The sequence below is a fragment of the Prionailurus bengalensis genome, chromosome A2, assembly GCF_016509475.1.
Source record: "Prionailurus bengalensis isolate Pbe53 chromosome A2, Fcat_Pben_1.1_paternal_pri, whole genome shotgun sequence".
Lineage (NCBI taxonomy): Eukaryota > Metazoa > Chordata > Mammalia > Carnivora > Felidae > Prionailurus > Prionailurus bengalensis.
The window spans coordinates 7177972-7196075 of NC_057348.1; the positions used below are offsets into that span (position 1 = coordinate 7177972).

At 47.6% G+C, this 18104-nt stretch overlaps 1 protein-coding gene and 1 pseudogene across 1 annotated transcript; both read left to right on the plus strand.

Moving 5' to 3' along the window:
* Nucleotides 1–5546: 5546 nt before the first annotated feature.
* Nucleotides 5547–8027, plus strand: LOC122486833 (proline-rich protein 36-like). The gene has a single exon (XM_043586458.1). The coding sequence runs from the start codon at nucleotides 6514–6516 to the stop codon at nucleotides 7192–7194; it is 681 nt and encodes a 226-aa protein (XP_043442393.1). The 5' UTR covers nucleotides 5547–6513; the 3' UTR covers nucleotides 7195–8027.
* Nucleotides 7195–12093, plus strand: LOC122486550 (annotated as a pseudogene).
* The last annotated feature ends 6011 nt before the right edge of the window (nucleotides 12094–18104 follow it).

Below are 18104 nucleotides of genomic sequence, written 5' to 3' on the forward strand. Positions count from 1 at the left end.
CAAAAAACTTTAAATCTAACATCTTAAGCCAGGAACCATCTGTATCCCTGCTGGATTCTGTGGTTCAGGTTGTGCAGATCGTTGTGTTAATCCTCAGATCAGTTTTCTAGGTGTGCAGGATGGTTTAGTATTGGTCTGGCTGTACTTCATGGACATGAGACACAAAAAACTCAGATTGTGTTCTTTATGTTTTGTGTCTTTAAGTTAATGAAGTACCTTTTAAAATCTGGTTTATGAAGATGTATTATCAGTTTTTGATCAATGTAATCAAATGTTCATGCATCTATTAACTGATAACATAACTTTGCTTCTTTAACTTTATGATGTCATATCTGTATACAATATTTAATTTTACATAACCCAATAGTCTATACTTTTGAGTCTATACTTTTTTGTTTAATGTTTATTTATTTTTTGAGAGAGACAGAGTACAAGTGGGGAGGGGCAGGGAGAGAGGGAGACCCAGAATCTGAAGCAGGCTCCAGGCTCTGAGCCCTGACTTGGGGCTCAAACCCACAACCGTGAGATCATGACCAGAGCCAAAGTCAGATGTTTAACTGACTGAGCCACTCAGGCGCCCCAAGTCTATACTTTTTTTTTTTTAATGTTTATTTAATTTTGAGAGAGAGAGAGAGAGAGAATGAGCAGTAAGGAGGGAGCATAAGGCAAGCTGACAGGCTGCAAACACCCCAGGTAGGATATGTGTGATATTCCTCCGACACTCCTGGCTGCCCAAGAACAAAGGAAAAGGAAAAACAAATGGTTATCTGATAGAGATCATAGTCCTGCAGGACCTAAGTCTCCATCACTCCTCCATAGTAAAGTGGTAAACAAAGGCAGAAGGAAATGGCAGATAGAAATAAATTTCCCTATAACCTCCAGCCCGTTGACAAATACTTGAGGCCGGCAGATTAAAATGTTTCTACAGGAACTCCATGGGGCGCCTGGGTGGCGCAGTCGGTTAAGCGTCCGACTTCAGCCAGGTCACGATCTCGCGGTCCGTGAGTTCGAGCCCCGCGTCGGGCTCTGGGCTGGTGGCTCAGAGCCTGGAGCCTGTTTCCGATTCTGTGTCTCCCTCTCTCTCTACCCCTCCCCTGTTCATGCTCTGTCTCTCTCTGTCCCAAAAATAAATAAACGTTGAAAAAAAAATGTTTCTACAGGAACTCCTTATGGTCTTAATGCTAATGCTTTGCTAGAGGGAAAAGCAACCCTAGCTTGACAATGGCTGGGCCTCCACTATTCTGTGAGTCTTCTTTAGCCTATGAAAATCTCACTGAAAACTTCCCCTGGACTTTACCTCTCCCAACCCCATAGTATATAACCAGTCTCTCCCCATGGTCCCTGGGCAGCTCTTCCTGCCCATGGGTCCTGTCCCCGTGCTCCAATAAAATCACCTTTTTGCACCAAAAACGTCTTCAAAATTTCTTTCTTGGTCATCAAACCTGGATCCCACAAGCCCCACTATCACCCCCAAAAAACCTCATGAAGCGGGAGAGGGCAGAGAGAAAGTGAGAATCCCAAGCAGGCTCCACTCTGACAGTGCAGAGCCTGATGTAGGGCTCAAACTCATGAACTGTGAGATCATGACCTGAGCCAAAATCAGGAATCTGGCGCTTAACCTACTGAGCCACTCAGGCGCCCAAGCCTATACTTTTTAAAGAATGTTTTCGGGGCGCCTGGGTGGCGCAGTCGGTTAAGCGTCCGACTTCAGCCAGGTCACGATCTCGCGGTCCGTGAGTTCGAGCCCCGCGTCGGGCTCTGGGCTGATGGCTCAGAGCCTGGAGCTTGTTTCTGATTCTGTGTCTCCGTCTCTCTCTGCCCCTCCCCCGTTCATGCTCTGTCTCTCTCTGTCCCAAAAATAAATAAACGTTGAAAAAAAAATTTTTTTTTAAAAAAAGAATGTTTTCTGGGTTTCCTAGGTTGCTTTTTTTTTTTTTCGCTTTTTTTTTTTTTTTTTTTGCTTTTTTTTTAAGCAGGGGGGCCTTGAACTCACAACCCTGAGATCAAGACCTGAGCTGAGATCAAGAGTCAGAGGCTTAACCAACTGGCCCACCCAGGTGCCCTTCCTAGCTTGCTTTTAAATCTTCCTAAACTCTAGAGTATAAAAGTTATTTTCCTAATTTTCTTCCACATTTTATTATTTTTAAAACTTCTCAATGTTTACTCCTCAAGGAATTCATTTTAGTGTGTAGTGTGAGATAAAGGTCTGTTATGCTAATAAGCCACTCTGTGTATTGGCCTTTGGGTTGTTTATTTCTTCACTGTGACCCATTAACTCAAAAGCCCTCTGGGGCCAAACTCAAACTTTTGCATATCCAACTTTTAAAATAGCCCAACAAGCATATTTTTAGCCATTCAGAGCCTCCCTGCTTTGGATACTGTGAAAATGTCACCCAGCATCTACTGAACACTGATAAGACATAGAGCCTAGTAAAACACCAAGCTGCTGTGGCCTTTCAGAGCTCTCTGACTCCTCCATTGTGCTGAGCAAAGTCACCTAGACAGTAAGACCACTCCCAGATGCCCTTTTCCCCCAGGGGTTCCCTTGCCCTCCTCCTCTTCTGGATGGTGGCTTCTGTGCCCTAAGCCTTTGGATGGTCTCATGTTGGGACTTCCCCTGTCACACAACCCTGTCCAAGAGCCACCCTGTTGAAGAAAAACAGTGGTGGACTTAAAGTGGTAAAACCGATTTTATTCAGCACTATCACAACAGGGGAAAAGAGACCTTAGTATAAAAGCAGGTTCAAATCCAAGTATCTTATGGGTAAATGACAATTTATCAGCAAGAGGTACGGTGGATGGTACAGTGGATGGTAAATCTTTGTCAACCCAGTAAAGGTCATTGGATTTTCTACCTCTTGTGGTCCTGTCTTCTCCTAGATCAGTCCTCAAATCTCTCAAATTCCCTCCAGGTGATCAGGATGCGACTGAGGTAATCAGGAAATAGATAATAGGGACCACCAGTCAACAGGACAATCGATTGACAAAACTATACTGGACAGTTTCAAGCGGTTGAAACTCTAAAATACCTGTGTGTCAGTTTGACATGGTGTTGTTCTGTGCTGTTTTGCTCTGCGTGTTTTGTTATTTTTTGAAGTTTATTTGTTTTGAGAGAGCAAGCAAGCAGGGGAGTGGCAGAGAGCTAGGGAGAGGGAGTCCTATGTGGGCTCCAAGTAGACAGCACAGAGCCCAATGCAAGGCTTGAACACTTGAACTGTGAGATCATGACCTAAGATGAAATCAAGAGCTGGTTGCTTAACCGACTAAGCCACGCAGGCACCCCTTGCTCTGTATATTTTTTGGGATCTCCCACTATGTCTCATTAGCCTCAACAAGTGGTAGCCTCAACAAGATGCAGGCAGGGTGGGCCCAGGGACCTAGAGGAGGGTACCACAGGACCAGTGAAGGGGGCCTTTGGCTTCTCACAGGATTGAAATCAAATGGAAGCCAGAGAAAGTAAAAACAGAGTTTCTTGAATAATTGCATCGGTGATGGAAAATGGCAGACCGAGTGTCTGGGAGACTAGGAAAGGAAAAGAGAATTGGGGTTAGGGATTTATATTGGAAAAGGGCCTAGAGTACATTTTTCTTCAGGAATCCAGGGTAGGGTCCAGTCAAAGGAAAGTGTCAGGTGAGCAGTAGACTCCACAAATTACTAAAGGTAGGGGTATTGATGCCATTATCAACCAAGGCTTGTTCAAAGCTAATGTCCTGGAACATGTTTGGGATCTGGCTCTTCTTAGGTGTTATCAGGTATTTGGGGCCTAGGATGAAACTCAAAGAATGATTAACTCTCTTGCCTTCCCCCTGAATGGGAACATAGCTTTTTTGTCTTATTCAGAGGCAAAATATTGAACATGAGTAAATGGGGCCAAGCAGAAAAACAGCAGAGATGAGGTCATTCTCAAATGGAGTCCTGGGGCTCCTGGGGCACTCAGTCAGTTAAGTGTCCAACTTAGCTCAGGTCATGATCTCATGATTCATGAGTTCCAGCCGCGTGTCAGGCTCTGTGCTGACGGCTCAGTGCCTGGAGCCTGCTTTGGATTCTGTCTCCCTCTCTCTCTGCCCCTCCCCCACTCGTGCTCTCCCTCTCAAAAATAAATAAAAACATTTTTAAACATTTATAAATATAAATAAATAAAATGGAGTCCCTTCAGCTTCCCTACCTCATAGGTATTTGAGTGAACATCATTGGAACTGACTTTTGGGGTCAGAGGTGCAGCAGCTTGGGGAGAGAGGTAAGCCTGCCTGCTTGGTCCCCCACTAAGCAGCTCTGGACCCTGTAAGACTTCCGGGCCCAAGCAGGAAAAGGGGAGAAGTGCCTAAGTCTGGACCAAGGGTGGGCTGCCTCTGACCCCATCATGGGCTGTAGCGAGAGGAGGTCCCCATGGCCAACTGGCGTTTTGGGATACTCTGAGACTAGACAAGTCCCTAGGAATTGCTACAACAGGTTCATAAGCCCATAAGGCAGGGATGGCAGGTCTCCTAAGCACAGTTGGGGGAGGTCCCTTTGTCCACAGCCAGCAGGCTTTAGCTGTAGTCCCACTCAGATTTACTGTTGAAAAGAACACAAATGACTGCCCTGCCTTAGTTTAAAGCTAAAGTTCTCTTTTCTGCTTATTATAGATCTTTTTTTTTTAATTTTTTTTCAATGTTTATTTATTTTTGGGACAGAAAGAGACAGAGCATGAACGGGGAAGGGGCAGAGAGAGAGGGAGACACAGAATCAGAAACAGGCTCCAGGCTCTGAGCCATCAGCCCAGAGCCCGACGCGGGGCTCAAACTCACGGACCGCGAGATCGTGACCTGGCTGAAGTCGGACGCTTAACCGACTGCGCCACCCAGGCGCCCCTATTATAGATCTTTGATAAGAAATACAATTGCTGAGAAGTCTGTTTTGCTTGCTGTTTGCTACGAGCATTGTAAAACCTTTCCTGAATGTGAAACCTTTCCTGAATGTAACCCGCTGTGTAATAGAATGGGTTGTAAACCTACCTAAATGTAATCTGATATGTGATAAAATGAGTAATTGCACATAAACTAACCGGCATTTCTCGCTTCTGTAAGCCTGCTTGCTTAACACATTCCTCACCTACCCTACCCCCTTCCCCCTTCCCCCTTTCTCCTCCCGCCACAAGTAATGGACAAAGCCTTCCCGCCAAAGGACAGACAAAGGACGCCCAATCAGAGAACAACAAATGTCCTTACTTTAAAATCAACCAATCAGGCACCTCATAATTTAAAACCTCCCCTGTGCTGCTTGTCTCTGTCCATAAAAGCGCTGTACCAACCCTGATCGTGGCCTCTTGCGTTACCGGCGACGAGTGCGCAGAGGACCAGGTTCGAACCTGCAATAAACGACCCTTGCCGCTTGGCTTTGACTTACAACTCTGGTGGACTTTTGTGGGAGGATTCGGAACTTCGGGCATTACATTTGGAGGTCCCACCGAGATCTGCCCCGAGCCCACCAGACTTCTGGTCAACAGGTCCTTTCTGATTCCGATCAGTAAGTAAGCCGGCTCTAACGTTCTTCCTTTTCTCTCTGATCTGTGTTTCTTCCCTGGAGAACCGGTTCTGTCTGGAAGCTGGTGTGACCCTGGCGGACGCGCTATAGGGCACCCAGCCAGGGTCAGTTGGAGACGTCCACTGACATCTGGGGGCCTTCTTGGCCCATCTGGGGGCCTTCTTGGCCCATCAGGGGACCTTCTTGGTCCATCGGGGGGCCTTTTTTGGCCCATCAGGATTCTTTTCTGTGGGCTGCTTACGCCCAACGCGCCTGCGAACTAAATACTTTCATTTTCTCTATGAACTTCCAGAGTGCTAAAGAAATATCTCTAGGCGTCTAAAAAAAAAAAAAAAACAAAAAACATCTAGGCATGCCAATTGTTACTCATATTTTGATGTAATGTGTGTCTGTGTGTCTGTCTGTTAAATCGACTGGAATGATTGTTGGGAGTCAGGGGCACGCGCCTGACTTCCCCTATGTGTAGTCCCACGGCATAAGCTACGGGATTCGAGTGGGCTCTAACCCGACTTTCACAGTGATCCTCATACGGCTTAAGGTGGTCAAAATTTATTTTGATCCAAGCAGGGGGTTTATACCTGCCCGCCCATGCTAAGAGGCACCTAAGTTCCCGTGAGGGACGCAGACGGGCGAGTACGCGAGTGCTTCTATGTCAGTCTAAATGTATTGTCACCCCTGGGCCCTTGTAATTACCGCTAACCGTTCTAACCATAACCCTTTCTGTTGGGCTGGCCGAGACGGCACCAGAAAGTTGGAACCGCTACGAAAGATTCTTGTTAGTTCTTGTTTTTCTTTCATGGGTCGGATGTTTTGTTGGAATTAAGTGTTTCCTCCGCTGATCAGAATTGATTATTCCATCCTTTGTTCTTCTCTCCTCCTTCCTCAGCTCCCTGCGGCTTTCCCTCCCGCCCCCTGGCCAGCAGCGCCCCCTCCCCCACGTCCGTGCTGCCCGCGCCCCCCCTCTCTTCTCCTCTTCCTCAGAATCATAACATGGGCCAAACACAGAGCACCCTTCTCTCCCTCCTTCTCGCCAACTTCAGGGACGTAAAAGCTAGAGGACACAACTTAAGCCTAGACATTCGCAAAGGGAAGTTGATCACCTATTGCCGCTCTGAATGGCCCACCTTTGGGGTTAATTGGCCTATGGAGGGAACCTTCTGCCTCCCTGTGGTCCTTAAAGTAAAATCAAAGATTTTCCTATCAGGGAAAGAAGGCCCCCCGGATCAGATTCCCTACATTTTAGTATGGCAAGATCTAGTAGAAAACCCACCTCCCTGGATGGCCTCCTTCGTAACAACAGGGCCATGCAACATTCTGGCGGCTAAACCTATCAACCCTCCCAAGCCACCAACTCCAACTGCACCCTCTGTCCTCCCCGACAGCCAAGACTTACTTTCCCTTGACCCTCCCCCTTACCAGGTTCCCCCTCTTATTCCGCAAGCTGCCCCTATCCCTGCCGCGCCGGCAGAGCCTCCCGTAGCTCAGCCCATAGGAGGACTAGAAGATAGGGAGGCTCAACCCGCGCCCATGCCTAGTGGGGGCGAAATCCAAGGGCCAGCTGGACGTACCCGTAGGCGGGCCCCACATGAGCCAGGACTCCGCCTTCCTGACTCCACCATAGCTCTACCCTTACGAGAAATAGGGCCTCCCGACGATACGGGGAACCCCTGACTTCAATACTGGCCCTTCTCTACCAGTGATCTATATAACTGGAAAACCCAAAATGCCCGATTTTCTGACAACCCTAAAGATTTAATAAGTCTCTTAGACAGTGTTATGTTTACCCACCAACCCACCTGGGATGATTGTCAGCAGCTCCTCCGAATCCTGTTCACCACCGAGGAGTGAGAAAGAATTTAATTGGAAGCAAGAAAGCTGGTTCCTGGAGACGATGGCCAACCCACTGCTAACCTTGATCTCATTAATGCAGCTTTTCCCTTGACTTGACCCCCACAGGATGGCTGGGATTACAACACGGCAGAAGGTAGGGGACGGCTGCGCATTTATCACCAGACTCTAATGGCGGGTCTCCGGGCTGCTGCACGCAAGCCCACTAATTTGGCAAAAGTGTATTCAGTAATACAAGGTAAGACAGAGAGCCCTGCCGCTTATTTAGAAAGATTAATGAAAACCTTCAGACAGTATACCCCCATGGACCCCGAGGCCCCCTAAAACCAAGCTGCTGTTGTAATGGCCTTTGTAAATCAGGCAGCCACTGATATTAAAAAGAAACTCCAGAAATTAGAGGACCTGGAGGGAGAACAGATTCAGGACTTACTCCGCATTGCCCAGCGTGTCTATAATAATAGAGAGACTCCAGAGGACAGGCAACTTAAAGTCACCAAGGAAATGACCAAAGTCCTGGCCGCTGTTGTCCAAAAGCCCCTGGATAAACAAAAGCCCCTAGATAAGGACCAATGTGCCTATTGCAAAGAAAAAGGCCATTGGGCCCGAGAATGCCCTAAAAAGAAAAAGCCACGTCATGATCAAAAACCGTGGCAGCCGGGGCGCCTGGGTGGCGCAGTCGGTTAAGCGTCCGACTTCAGCCAGGTCACGATCTCGCGGTCCGTGAGTTCGAGCCCCGCGTCAGGCTCTGGGCTGATGGCTCAGAGCCTGGAGCCTGTTTCCGATTCTGTGTCTCCCTCTCTCTCTGCCCCTCCCCCGTTCATACTCTGTCTCTCTCTGTCCCAAAAATAAATAAACGTTGAAAAAAAAAATTAAAAAAAAAAAAACCGTGGCAGCCAAAAACCACACCTGCCCTCTTCACTCAAGATGCAGAATAGGGGAGACGGGGTTTGGATCCCCTCCCCGAACCTAGGGTAACGCTACAAGTGGAGGGGAACCCAGTTCAATTCCTAGTCAACACAGGGGCACAACATTCGGTCTTGATCAGACCCCATGGAAAAATTTCTTAAAAATCTTCCTGGGTCCAAGGGGCTACCAGGATAAAAAAATATCCCTGGACCACCCAGAGGACTGTGGACCTAGGAAATGGAAAGGTCACCCATTCCTTCCTAGTCATCCCCGACAGCCCATGCCCCTTATTAGGAAGAGACTTACTCACTAAAATGGGGGCCCAGATTCATTTTACGCCAGGGGGCCCCCAAGTGACTGGCCCTCACAACCAACCCATTACCATACTTACTCTAAGATTAGAAGATGAATATCGACTCCATCAGGGGCCACCCTCACAAAGTCAAAACATAGAGCCCTGGCTCCAGCAGTTTCCAGAAGCATGGGCTGAAACCAGAGGTATGGGGTTGGTTAAACCGCCCAGCTCTATTCATAGAGCTGAAACCAGGGGCAGATCCAGTTCAGGTCTGACAATACCCGATGTCAATAGAGGCCAGAAATGGCATCACGCCACATATCCGTCGCCTCCTAGACTTAGGCATCTTGCGTCCCTGCCATTCAGCCTGGAACACCCCCCTGCTGCCTGTATGAAAACCTAACAGTACGGACTACCATCCGGTACAAGATTTGAGAGAAGTTAACCGCCGAGTCATGGACATACACCCAACAGTACCCAACCCCTATACCCTCCTAAGTGCCCTCAGCCCAGAAAGACAATGGTATACTGTCCTCGATTTAAAAGATGCTTTTTTCAGTCTGCCTCTGGCCCCCAAAAGCCAAGAGCTCTTCGCCTTCAAGTGGTCCGACCCTGAGAGAGGCATAAATGGGCAACTCACCTGGACCCGGCTCCCCCAAGGATTTAAAAACTCACCCACCTTGTTCGATGAGGCACTTCACGAAGATCTGGGTGAGTACCGGAATCAAAACCCCAAAGTAACTCTCTTGCAGTACGTTGATGATCTTTTAATCGCCGCTGAGACTGCTGAAGCTTGCTTACAAGGCACCAAAAACCTCCTCCGGACACTTGGTGCCCTGGGGTACCGGGCTTCAGCAAAGAAAGCCCAAATCTGCAAATCCGAGGTAACCTCCTTGGGGTATCTGTTAAGAGAAGGCCAGCGATGGCTCACTGATGCACGGAAGGAAACCGTCCTCTGCATCCCCCCACCCACAACGCGAAGGCAGGTAAGAGAATTCCTGGGATCGGCCGGGTTCTGCCACTTGTGGATACGTCGGTTCGCCGAGATGGCTAAGCCTCTTTACCTGGTCACCCGAGAACAAGTGCCCTTTGAATGGACAGAGGAAACTGAGCAGGCTTTCCAGCAAATTAAACTCGCCCTGTTGTCGGCACCAGCCTTAGGGCTCCCCGATGTCTCCAAACCCTTTCATCTCTTCGTAGATGAAAATAAAGGGGTAGCCAAAGCAGTGCTGACGCAACTCCTTGGCCCATGGCCCAGGCCCATTGCCTATCTTTCAAAAAGACTGGACCCAGTAGTGGCTGGCTGGCCTCCTTGCCTCCGTATGATCGCTGCTACAGCTCTAATGGTAAAGGATGCTGATAAGTTAACTATGGGACAAGAGTTACATGTTACAACCCCTCATGCCATCGAGGGAGTCCTCAAACAACCTCCTGACCGATGGATAAGTAACGCCCGACTGGTTCACTACCAGGGACTATTACTAAATCCCCTCAGAACACTAAACCCTGCCTCCCTGTTACCAGACCCGGACTTGGATACCCCCCTCCATGACTGCGCTGAGATATTGGCACAGGTTCATGGAGTTCGGGAAGATTTACAGGATCACCCGCTACCAGATGCCAAAGTTACCTGGTTCACTGACGGCAGTAGCTTTGTACATCAGGGTCAAAGCTGCGGGGGCAGCAGTCACAACTGAAACTGAGACTGTTTGGGCAGAGCCTTTGCCAGCTGGCACCTCTGCCCAACGGGCTGAACTTGTGGCCTTAACCAAGGCACTGACTTTGGGAAAAGGCAAAAGACTAAACGTGTATACCAATAGCAGATATGCTTTTGCTACAGCCCACATACATGGAGCTATATACAGAGAGAGGGGACTGTTAACTGCAGAGAGGAAAACTATCAAAAACAAAGAAGAAATATTAGCTCTTTTAAAAGCACTCTGGCTGCCTAAACGACTAGCCATCATACATTGCCCAGGCCACCAAAAACCGGTCACACCGGTGGCCAGAGGAAATAATTTGGCTGACCAAGTAGCCCGAGAGGTAGCCCTACAGGTGGACTGTGCTTTAATGACCACCCTACCAGACCCCGGTTCAGCTAGTTTACCAGAAAGTCCCACCTACACTAAAGAAGACCTAAACTGGATCCAAAAATTGCCTATGACTCAGTGCCTTAACGGATGGTGGAGAGCAGCAGACTGTAGCATAATCCTCCCAGAAGAAATGGGAAATAAAGTCTTATCCAAGATGCACCGAGCCACTCCTATGGGCACAAGAAAAATGTGAGCCTTAATAAGACATGCTAAGATCACCATTAAAAACTCTAAGACAGGGGCGCCTGGGTGGCGCAGTCGGTTAGGCGTCCGACTTCAGCCAGGTCACGATCTCGCGGTCCGTGAGTTCGAGTCCCGCGTCGGGCTCTGTGCTGACAGCTCAGAGCCTGGAGCCTGTTTCAGATTCTGTGTCTCCCTCTCTCTGACCCTCCCCCGTTCATCTCTGTCTCTCTCTGTCTCAAAAATAAATAAATGTTAAAAAAAAAATTAAAAAAAAAAAAAACTCTAAGACAAAAATTGAACAGATAGTTACTAGCTGTAAAGCTTGCCAACTAACTAACGCCACCAACCACGGGGAAAACCCTGGCTCCAGAACCCGCGGAACCAGGCCGGGAGCCTATTGGGAAGTAGACTTCACCGAGGTAAAGCCTGGAAAATATGGATACAAATATTTGTTAGTGTTTATAGATACCTTTTCAGGATGGACGGAGGCCTTCCCCACCAAGCATGAGACTGCGCAGGTAGTAGCAAAGAAAATGTTAGAAGACATCATGCCCAGGTACAGATTCCCTACCCTAATAGGATCAGACAACGGACCAGCATTCATTTCAAAGGTAATACAAGGGATAGCGCAGTTTATTGGGGCCGATTGGAAACTACATTGTGCATATAGACCCCAAAGCTCAGGACAGGTAGAAATAATGAATAGAACCCTAAAAGAGACCCTAACCAAATTGACCATGGAGACTGGCGCTAACTGGGTAGTCTTACTCCCCTACGCTCCTGTTCAGGGTGCGGAACTCCCCTTACAAACTGGGATTAACCCCCTTTGAAATCATGTATGGAGTGCCCCCCCCTATAATTCCCAACCTACAGTCTAATGTGTTAACTGAATTTGATGATCATAAACTTCTTATTTCCCTGAGGGAACTCCAGCACGCCCACCAGGAAGTTTGGCCCAGGTTGAGAGCCATTTATGAAAACGGGCCCCCTCCTGAGCCGCATCACTACCGACCCAGAGATTGGGTATACGTGCAGAGACACAAGCAAGAGACCCTCCAACCACGGTGGAAGGGACCCTACATTGTGATCCTGACTACGCCCACTGCTCTCAAAGTCGATGGGATTGCTACCTGGATCCATTACACCCACGCCTGACCAGCTGATCCCTTTGCGATTCGAGAAGACTTCGTGCCAGAAGCCAACACCGCCTGGACGGTTGACCTGAGTGAGACCCACCCTTTAAAATTAACTCTGCGTCGAAAATGACCCCAGAGACCAAACCCGCAACCTTAGCCCCCCCACCTCCAACCTAATCTCGCACCATACTCTCCTTAAACATGATCAGGATATTAATCTCTATTCTGCTGGCCCTAAACTTCAGACCCTTAAAAGGAGGACTAAATGCCCCCGTTGACAAACGGAAATTATATGAAGCTCTGTATGGAAGGCCCTGTGATTGCAGAGGTGGCATAGTTAAAACCCTTACCCTGCCACATGGTAAAAGACTAAAAACCATAGCCGGCTCTAAAGGAAAGGGTGGTCACTATCAGCAAATATATACTCAAACCCAAGACTGTGGGACCACAATTGCTCACTTAACCCGGACCTATGACATCACAGGACCCCAAAAACAGCAATGGATATGTGTTAACAAACCTAAACCCCTGCCCCCCACAGCAAAATGCCCTTGCTCTACTTTCCAGGAATCGATGCATAGCTCTTGTTATGACTCCTATCAGCAATGTATGGGGCCAGACAATTCCACAACCTACTTTACAGCTATCTTACAGAGTACCAGGGCCGCAAAAGTTAGTGATAATAATATGCAACTTCAAGCTGGCTGCCATGGTTTAGTTGGAGAAGCCGTCTGCTGGAACCCTCGAGCCCCCATACATGTGTCTGACGGCGGAGGACCCCAAGACACTGCCAGACAGATAGAAACACAAGCGAAACTTGAAAAAATTGCAAAACATATGTATCCACAGCTTAACTACCACCCCCTAATTCTCCCTAAGCACAGCCCTTACGAGTTAGACCCTCAGACGATGTCTGTCCTAGAAACCACTCTCTCGCTCTTAAACACCACTAACCCAATTTTAGCCCAAGATTGCTGGCTGTGCCTACCCCAACAAGCTCCCCAACCCATCGCCATCCCCGCCATACTTAATATTAGTATAACCGACGACTGCTTCCCTTCCTCCTTACCTCCACCTTTCCCTGTTCAGTTTATCAGTCCGTTCAACACTTCTTGCTTCATAAACAACTTTACCTCTCAGAACAACAGCATAGATGTAGGAATCACGTCCCTTGCCCAATGCCACCAGTACATCACTATCAACTCCTCCCTATGCAGTACTAATACTACTGTATTCGTCTGCGGGAACAACCTAGCTTACACCTACCTTCCCCATAATTGGACCGGAATATGTGTCCTAGCCACCTTGCTACCCGATATCGACTTGGTTGCAGGAGAAACCCCCATGCCCATTCCTAGCCTGGATTTTGTAGCTGGCAGATCCAAACGAGCTGTAACTATTATTCCCCTCCTGGCAGGTCTGGGAATTACAGGCACTCTAGCTGCAGGGACAGCAGGGTTAGGAGTCTCTATACACTCCTATCAGCAACTCTCCCAACAGCTAATCAACGATGTCGAGACCTTGTCAGGGACAATCCAAGATCTGCAAGATCAGCTAGATTCCCTGGCAGAGGTAATGTTACAGAACAGGAGGGGATTAGATCTGCTAACCGCAGAACAAGGTGGCATTTGCTTAGCCCTGCAAGAAAAATGTTGCTTTTATGCCAATAAATCGGGAATAGTTTGAACCAAAATCAAACAGCTCCAAGAGGACCTCGCACGCCGACGGAAAGAAATGGCCGAAAACCCACTGTGGTCAGCACTCCATGGGTTTCTACCTTACCTTCTCCCCCTTCTAGGCCCCCTACTAGGTCTTCTCCTCCTTCTTGCCGTCGGCCCTATTATATTCAACAAAATAACGAACTTTATCAGAGATAGACTAAACGCCATTCAGGTTATGGTCCTTAGGCCGCAATATCAACTCCTAGATATAAAAAGCGAGCTCAATTAAATAACGCTGGAGGGCCCAAGATTGGGTCCCCAGGTACTTGAGACAGGGGGGAATGAAAAGAACAGCTTTTAATCCAAATGACTGCCCTGCCTTAGTTTAAAGCTAAAGTTCTCTTTTCTGCTTATTATAGATCTTTTTTTTTAAATTTTTTTTTCAATGTTTATTTATTTTTGGGACAGAGAGAGACAGAGCATGAACGGGGAAGGGGCAGAGAGAGAGGGAGACACAGAATCAGAAACTTTCTGTGCTCCAGGCTCTGAGCCATCAGCCCAGAGCCCGACGCAGGGCTCGAACTCACAGACCGTGAGATCGTGACCTGGCTGAAGTCGGACGCTTAACCGACTGCGCCACCCAGGCGCCCCTATTGTAGATCTTTGATAAGAAATACAATTGCTGAGAAATCTGTTTTGCTTGCTGTTTGCTACCATTGTAAAACCTTTCCTGAATGTGAAACCTTTCCTGAATGTAACCCGCTGTGTAATAGAATGGGTTGTAAACCTACCTAAATGTAATCTGATATGTGATAAAATGAGTAATTGCACATAAACTAACTGGCATTTCTCGCTTCTGTAAGCCTGCTTGCTTAACACATTCCTCACCTACCCTACCCCCTTCCCCCTTCCCCCTTTCTCCTCCCGCCACAAGTAATGGACAAAGCCTTCCCGCCAAAGGACAGACAAAGGACGCCCAATCAGAGAACAACAAATGTCCTTACTTTAAAATCAACCAATCAGGCACCTCATAATTTAAAACCTCCCCTGTGCTACTTGTCTCTGTCCATAAAAGCGCTGTACCAACCCTGATCGTGGCCTCTTGGCGTTACCTGCGACGAGTGCGCAGAGGACCAGGTTCGAACCTGCAATAAACGACCCTTGCCACTTGGCTTTGACTTACAACTCTGGTGGACTTTTGTGGGAGGATTCGGAACTTCGGGCATTACACTGTCTAGGATGGCATTCCAGCCCCTCCCCAGAGGGCCACTGAGACCCCCAACTCTTGGGCCCAGCCAGACAAAACATTAACTAAAGTCAAAGAAGTTTATATCCTTGCCTTTCCCAGGAGCCCAAAGAAGGTGGCTGTTTTACTGAAAAAATGTTCTGAACCACGAGATGGGTGTTGCATCCTGCTTATCACAACTTCATACCACCCAGAGGAGGAAAGAGCCCAAGCTCCTGGGGGAAATGAGACAGGACAGAGTGAAGGATCCTGGGGGAAAAAAAAATGACTGACATTCTCTGCTAGAAAAAAAATGCAGTGTCACCACTGTAAGAACGAAGACATTTTATCCTCCACTTTGCCAGTGACCATCCAAAAACTTGTAAAAGACCAAAAGGCAAAAGGGGAAGGCAAAAAAAAAAAGGGTTGACTCTTGGAGGAAGTAATACGCATCATCTCTCTTCTTAAGGGCCTAACCCTTTCCCCAGCCCCAGGAAGTGAATACCTTGGGAGGAGGATTAACAAAAAGGGCAGGAACCAACTTAACTGTTAAAATCGGGCACTTTGGCTACAAGATTCTGTCCTGGGTGTTCCAGACAATCACCTTTTCCCATGATTAGAATGGGACCTGCTGAGCCACCCTCATGAAATGAGCCTAAAGCTTTTTGCTGTTGGTGGGCACCAGCTGTTAAGAACCAGTTAACCAGTGGAGGTTGGTGGTCAATATGCTGCAATAATTACTGGCCAAGCAAAGGCCCTGAAAGGGTATAGATTCCTGCCATTTCACCTTTTAATTCCCTGGTCGGCCTGTGCTTAGAGCCACTAAGCATCAATGAGGCTGACGGTAGACTATAGTTAAACATGATTATTCCCTTCATTAGAGCACCCCTCCCAGATATCACCGCCTAGATGGATGACATTTGATTTGAAGTTCTACATTTGGCTAAAATGTTCTGTTGTGTAAAAGTTTCACAGGAGAGACAGGCAAGTACCCGGGAAGTAGAACTCATGCCTTCAGACTACACAGATAACATCATTTTGGCATACTCCCCGGGGGCAGGGTGGGGAGGTTCCTCTACTGGCGGACACAGAGACCATCAACTTTAACCTGTACTCTTTGTGCCGCTTCCCCATAGCTGAAGAGCCCAATCTAGACTGCGACCAAGCAGTTTTACGTTCTACAATTCTGTTCGAATGGGGCAGGGCAAAAAACTCCCTTACTTCCTCAGAACCTAAGAGGCAATGAGAAACTGTCCTCTGACAGTTTCCCAGGGGAGGTAAGTGGGAGGTGGCCTCATAGTAGCTCCTTACTTCCAGGCCTCCCGTCCCTCATGTTCTGGGAAGATCGCAGGGCGTTCTGGCGACACTCAGATTTGCCACAGTCAGGCCCTTTGCCTGCATGGCCTATGTGGATAGATACAAAGTCTCAAGGGCACTGTGGCAGAGCCATTTCTCTACAACTCTGGCCCCTGATTTTTCGTGTATCTAGCCAAGAATTCTTTGTAGATGCTTTGTGCGGTAGGCAGAATAATGCCCCTGCCAAAGATGTCCATGCCCTAATCCCCAGAACCTGTGAATATATTCCTTTGTATGCCAAAGGGGACTATGCAGGTGTGGCTAAATTAAGGTTCTTGAGATGGGGGGGGGCACCCCAGGTTATTAAGGTGGGCTGAGTGTAATCACAGGGACCCTTCTAAGCAAAAGTGGGAGGCAGTAGGGTCAGAGTCAGAGGAAGAGATGTGAGAATGGAAGCAGTGATCAGAGTGATTTATGGCCACAAGCCAGGGAATGGAGACAGCCTCTGGATGCTGGAAAGACAAGGAAATGAATTCTCCCCTACAGCCTCCAGAAAAAACACAGCCTGTGGATACCCTGAATGTACTCCAGTGAGACCCATTTCAGATGCCTGACCTTCACAATTACGAGACCGTACATTTGTTTTGTTTTAAGCTACTAAGTTTCTGGTAACTTGTTACAGCAGCAAGAGGAGACTAACACAGATATTGTAATTAACTGTAGCCATAGGGGCTTATACCAAATTGATTCTGTTCTTTTAGGGAACTTCAGACAAGACTGACCAGAACCATGACTCCCGGCAGGGTAATGAGGGGGACATGGCTTCAGCTAGGCTCCCCATGCAGACCCAAGCCAATTAAATCAGTAAGCCGGGTACAGCAAGATGTGTCAGCAGCGAAACATACCCTGCTTCAGCTGGCCAGCAGGAGGTCCAGGGTAACACAGTTGTTCATTACCACTCACACTAGAGTGTTTAGAACATTGTCATCACCTGTGGGAAATGTACAAAATAAGCCAATAATAATAGGATGAGGCCAAAGGGAATCATATAGTGTCCAGAAAGTTAATTTTGTGCTGTTAATTCAAGTTCAGTATCAAGGGAACTGCTTCTCCCTGGAGGTTCTTTGAAGTGTCTAAATGTCTTCATTTCAGAGGTTATCTTGAGGCACAGAGAGAAAGTTTATGGATTGACACCTTGTTAAAGTTCATTACAATTCAGCCTCATTTTGCTGCAGTTAAACTCACATTTTCCTGTTTCCAGAAATCCTGGAGACCAAAACATTGGTCGGATCTCATAAAGATTTGTTTCCTACAGAGTTTCTGTTTGGGATGGTGAAAAATTTTTGGAGATGGACAGTGGGGATCGTCGGACAACTTTCTAAATGTACTGAATGCCACTGAGTTGTACACTTAAAGATGGCTAAAGTGGTTAATTTTATGTATATTTTACTGCATTTTAAAAACGTTTATTGTCCTTCACGCCTTACCTCATTGTGTGCATTTTTCTCTGACCAGTGTGTTGGCTACACACACTCTTTCTGATCTCCCAAGTAGGAGAAAAGGGAGGAGCTGGGGACAGTGTACGAAGGTTTTTTTGGGAATAGCAGAGAATTGTAATTTGGGACAAGCAACCTACAGCAAAAACCATAGGCTAGTTCAACAAAGAGGAGGAACATTATTTTATGGTGCAGGAGAAAGTTGGGAGGGGTTGTTTCCAACGGGTCCATTGGAGAAAAGGAAGAGTTCAGGTTGATGATGGTTTCTCATTGGCTAAATTGCTGGGGTAGTCTATTTCTTGTAGGAGATGTACATCTGTTGGGGGCTGTAATTTCCTATTGCAGCTCTTCTTTTGGGGGGGCCTATAATTGATAATTCTTACTGTGATTAAGGAGTGGTACCCTGTGAGAGTTCCCCCTCTGGCCTCCTGACTGCATTTTA

Coding starts and splice junctions, on each gene's coding strand:
- LOC122486833 (XM_043586458.1), top strand. CDS start 6,514: ATGGGCCAAACACAGAGCACCCTTCTCTCCCTCCTTCTCGCCAACTTC.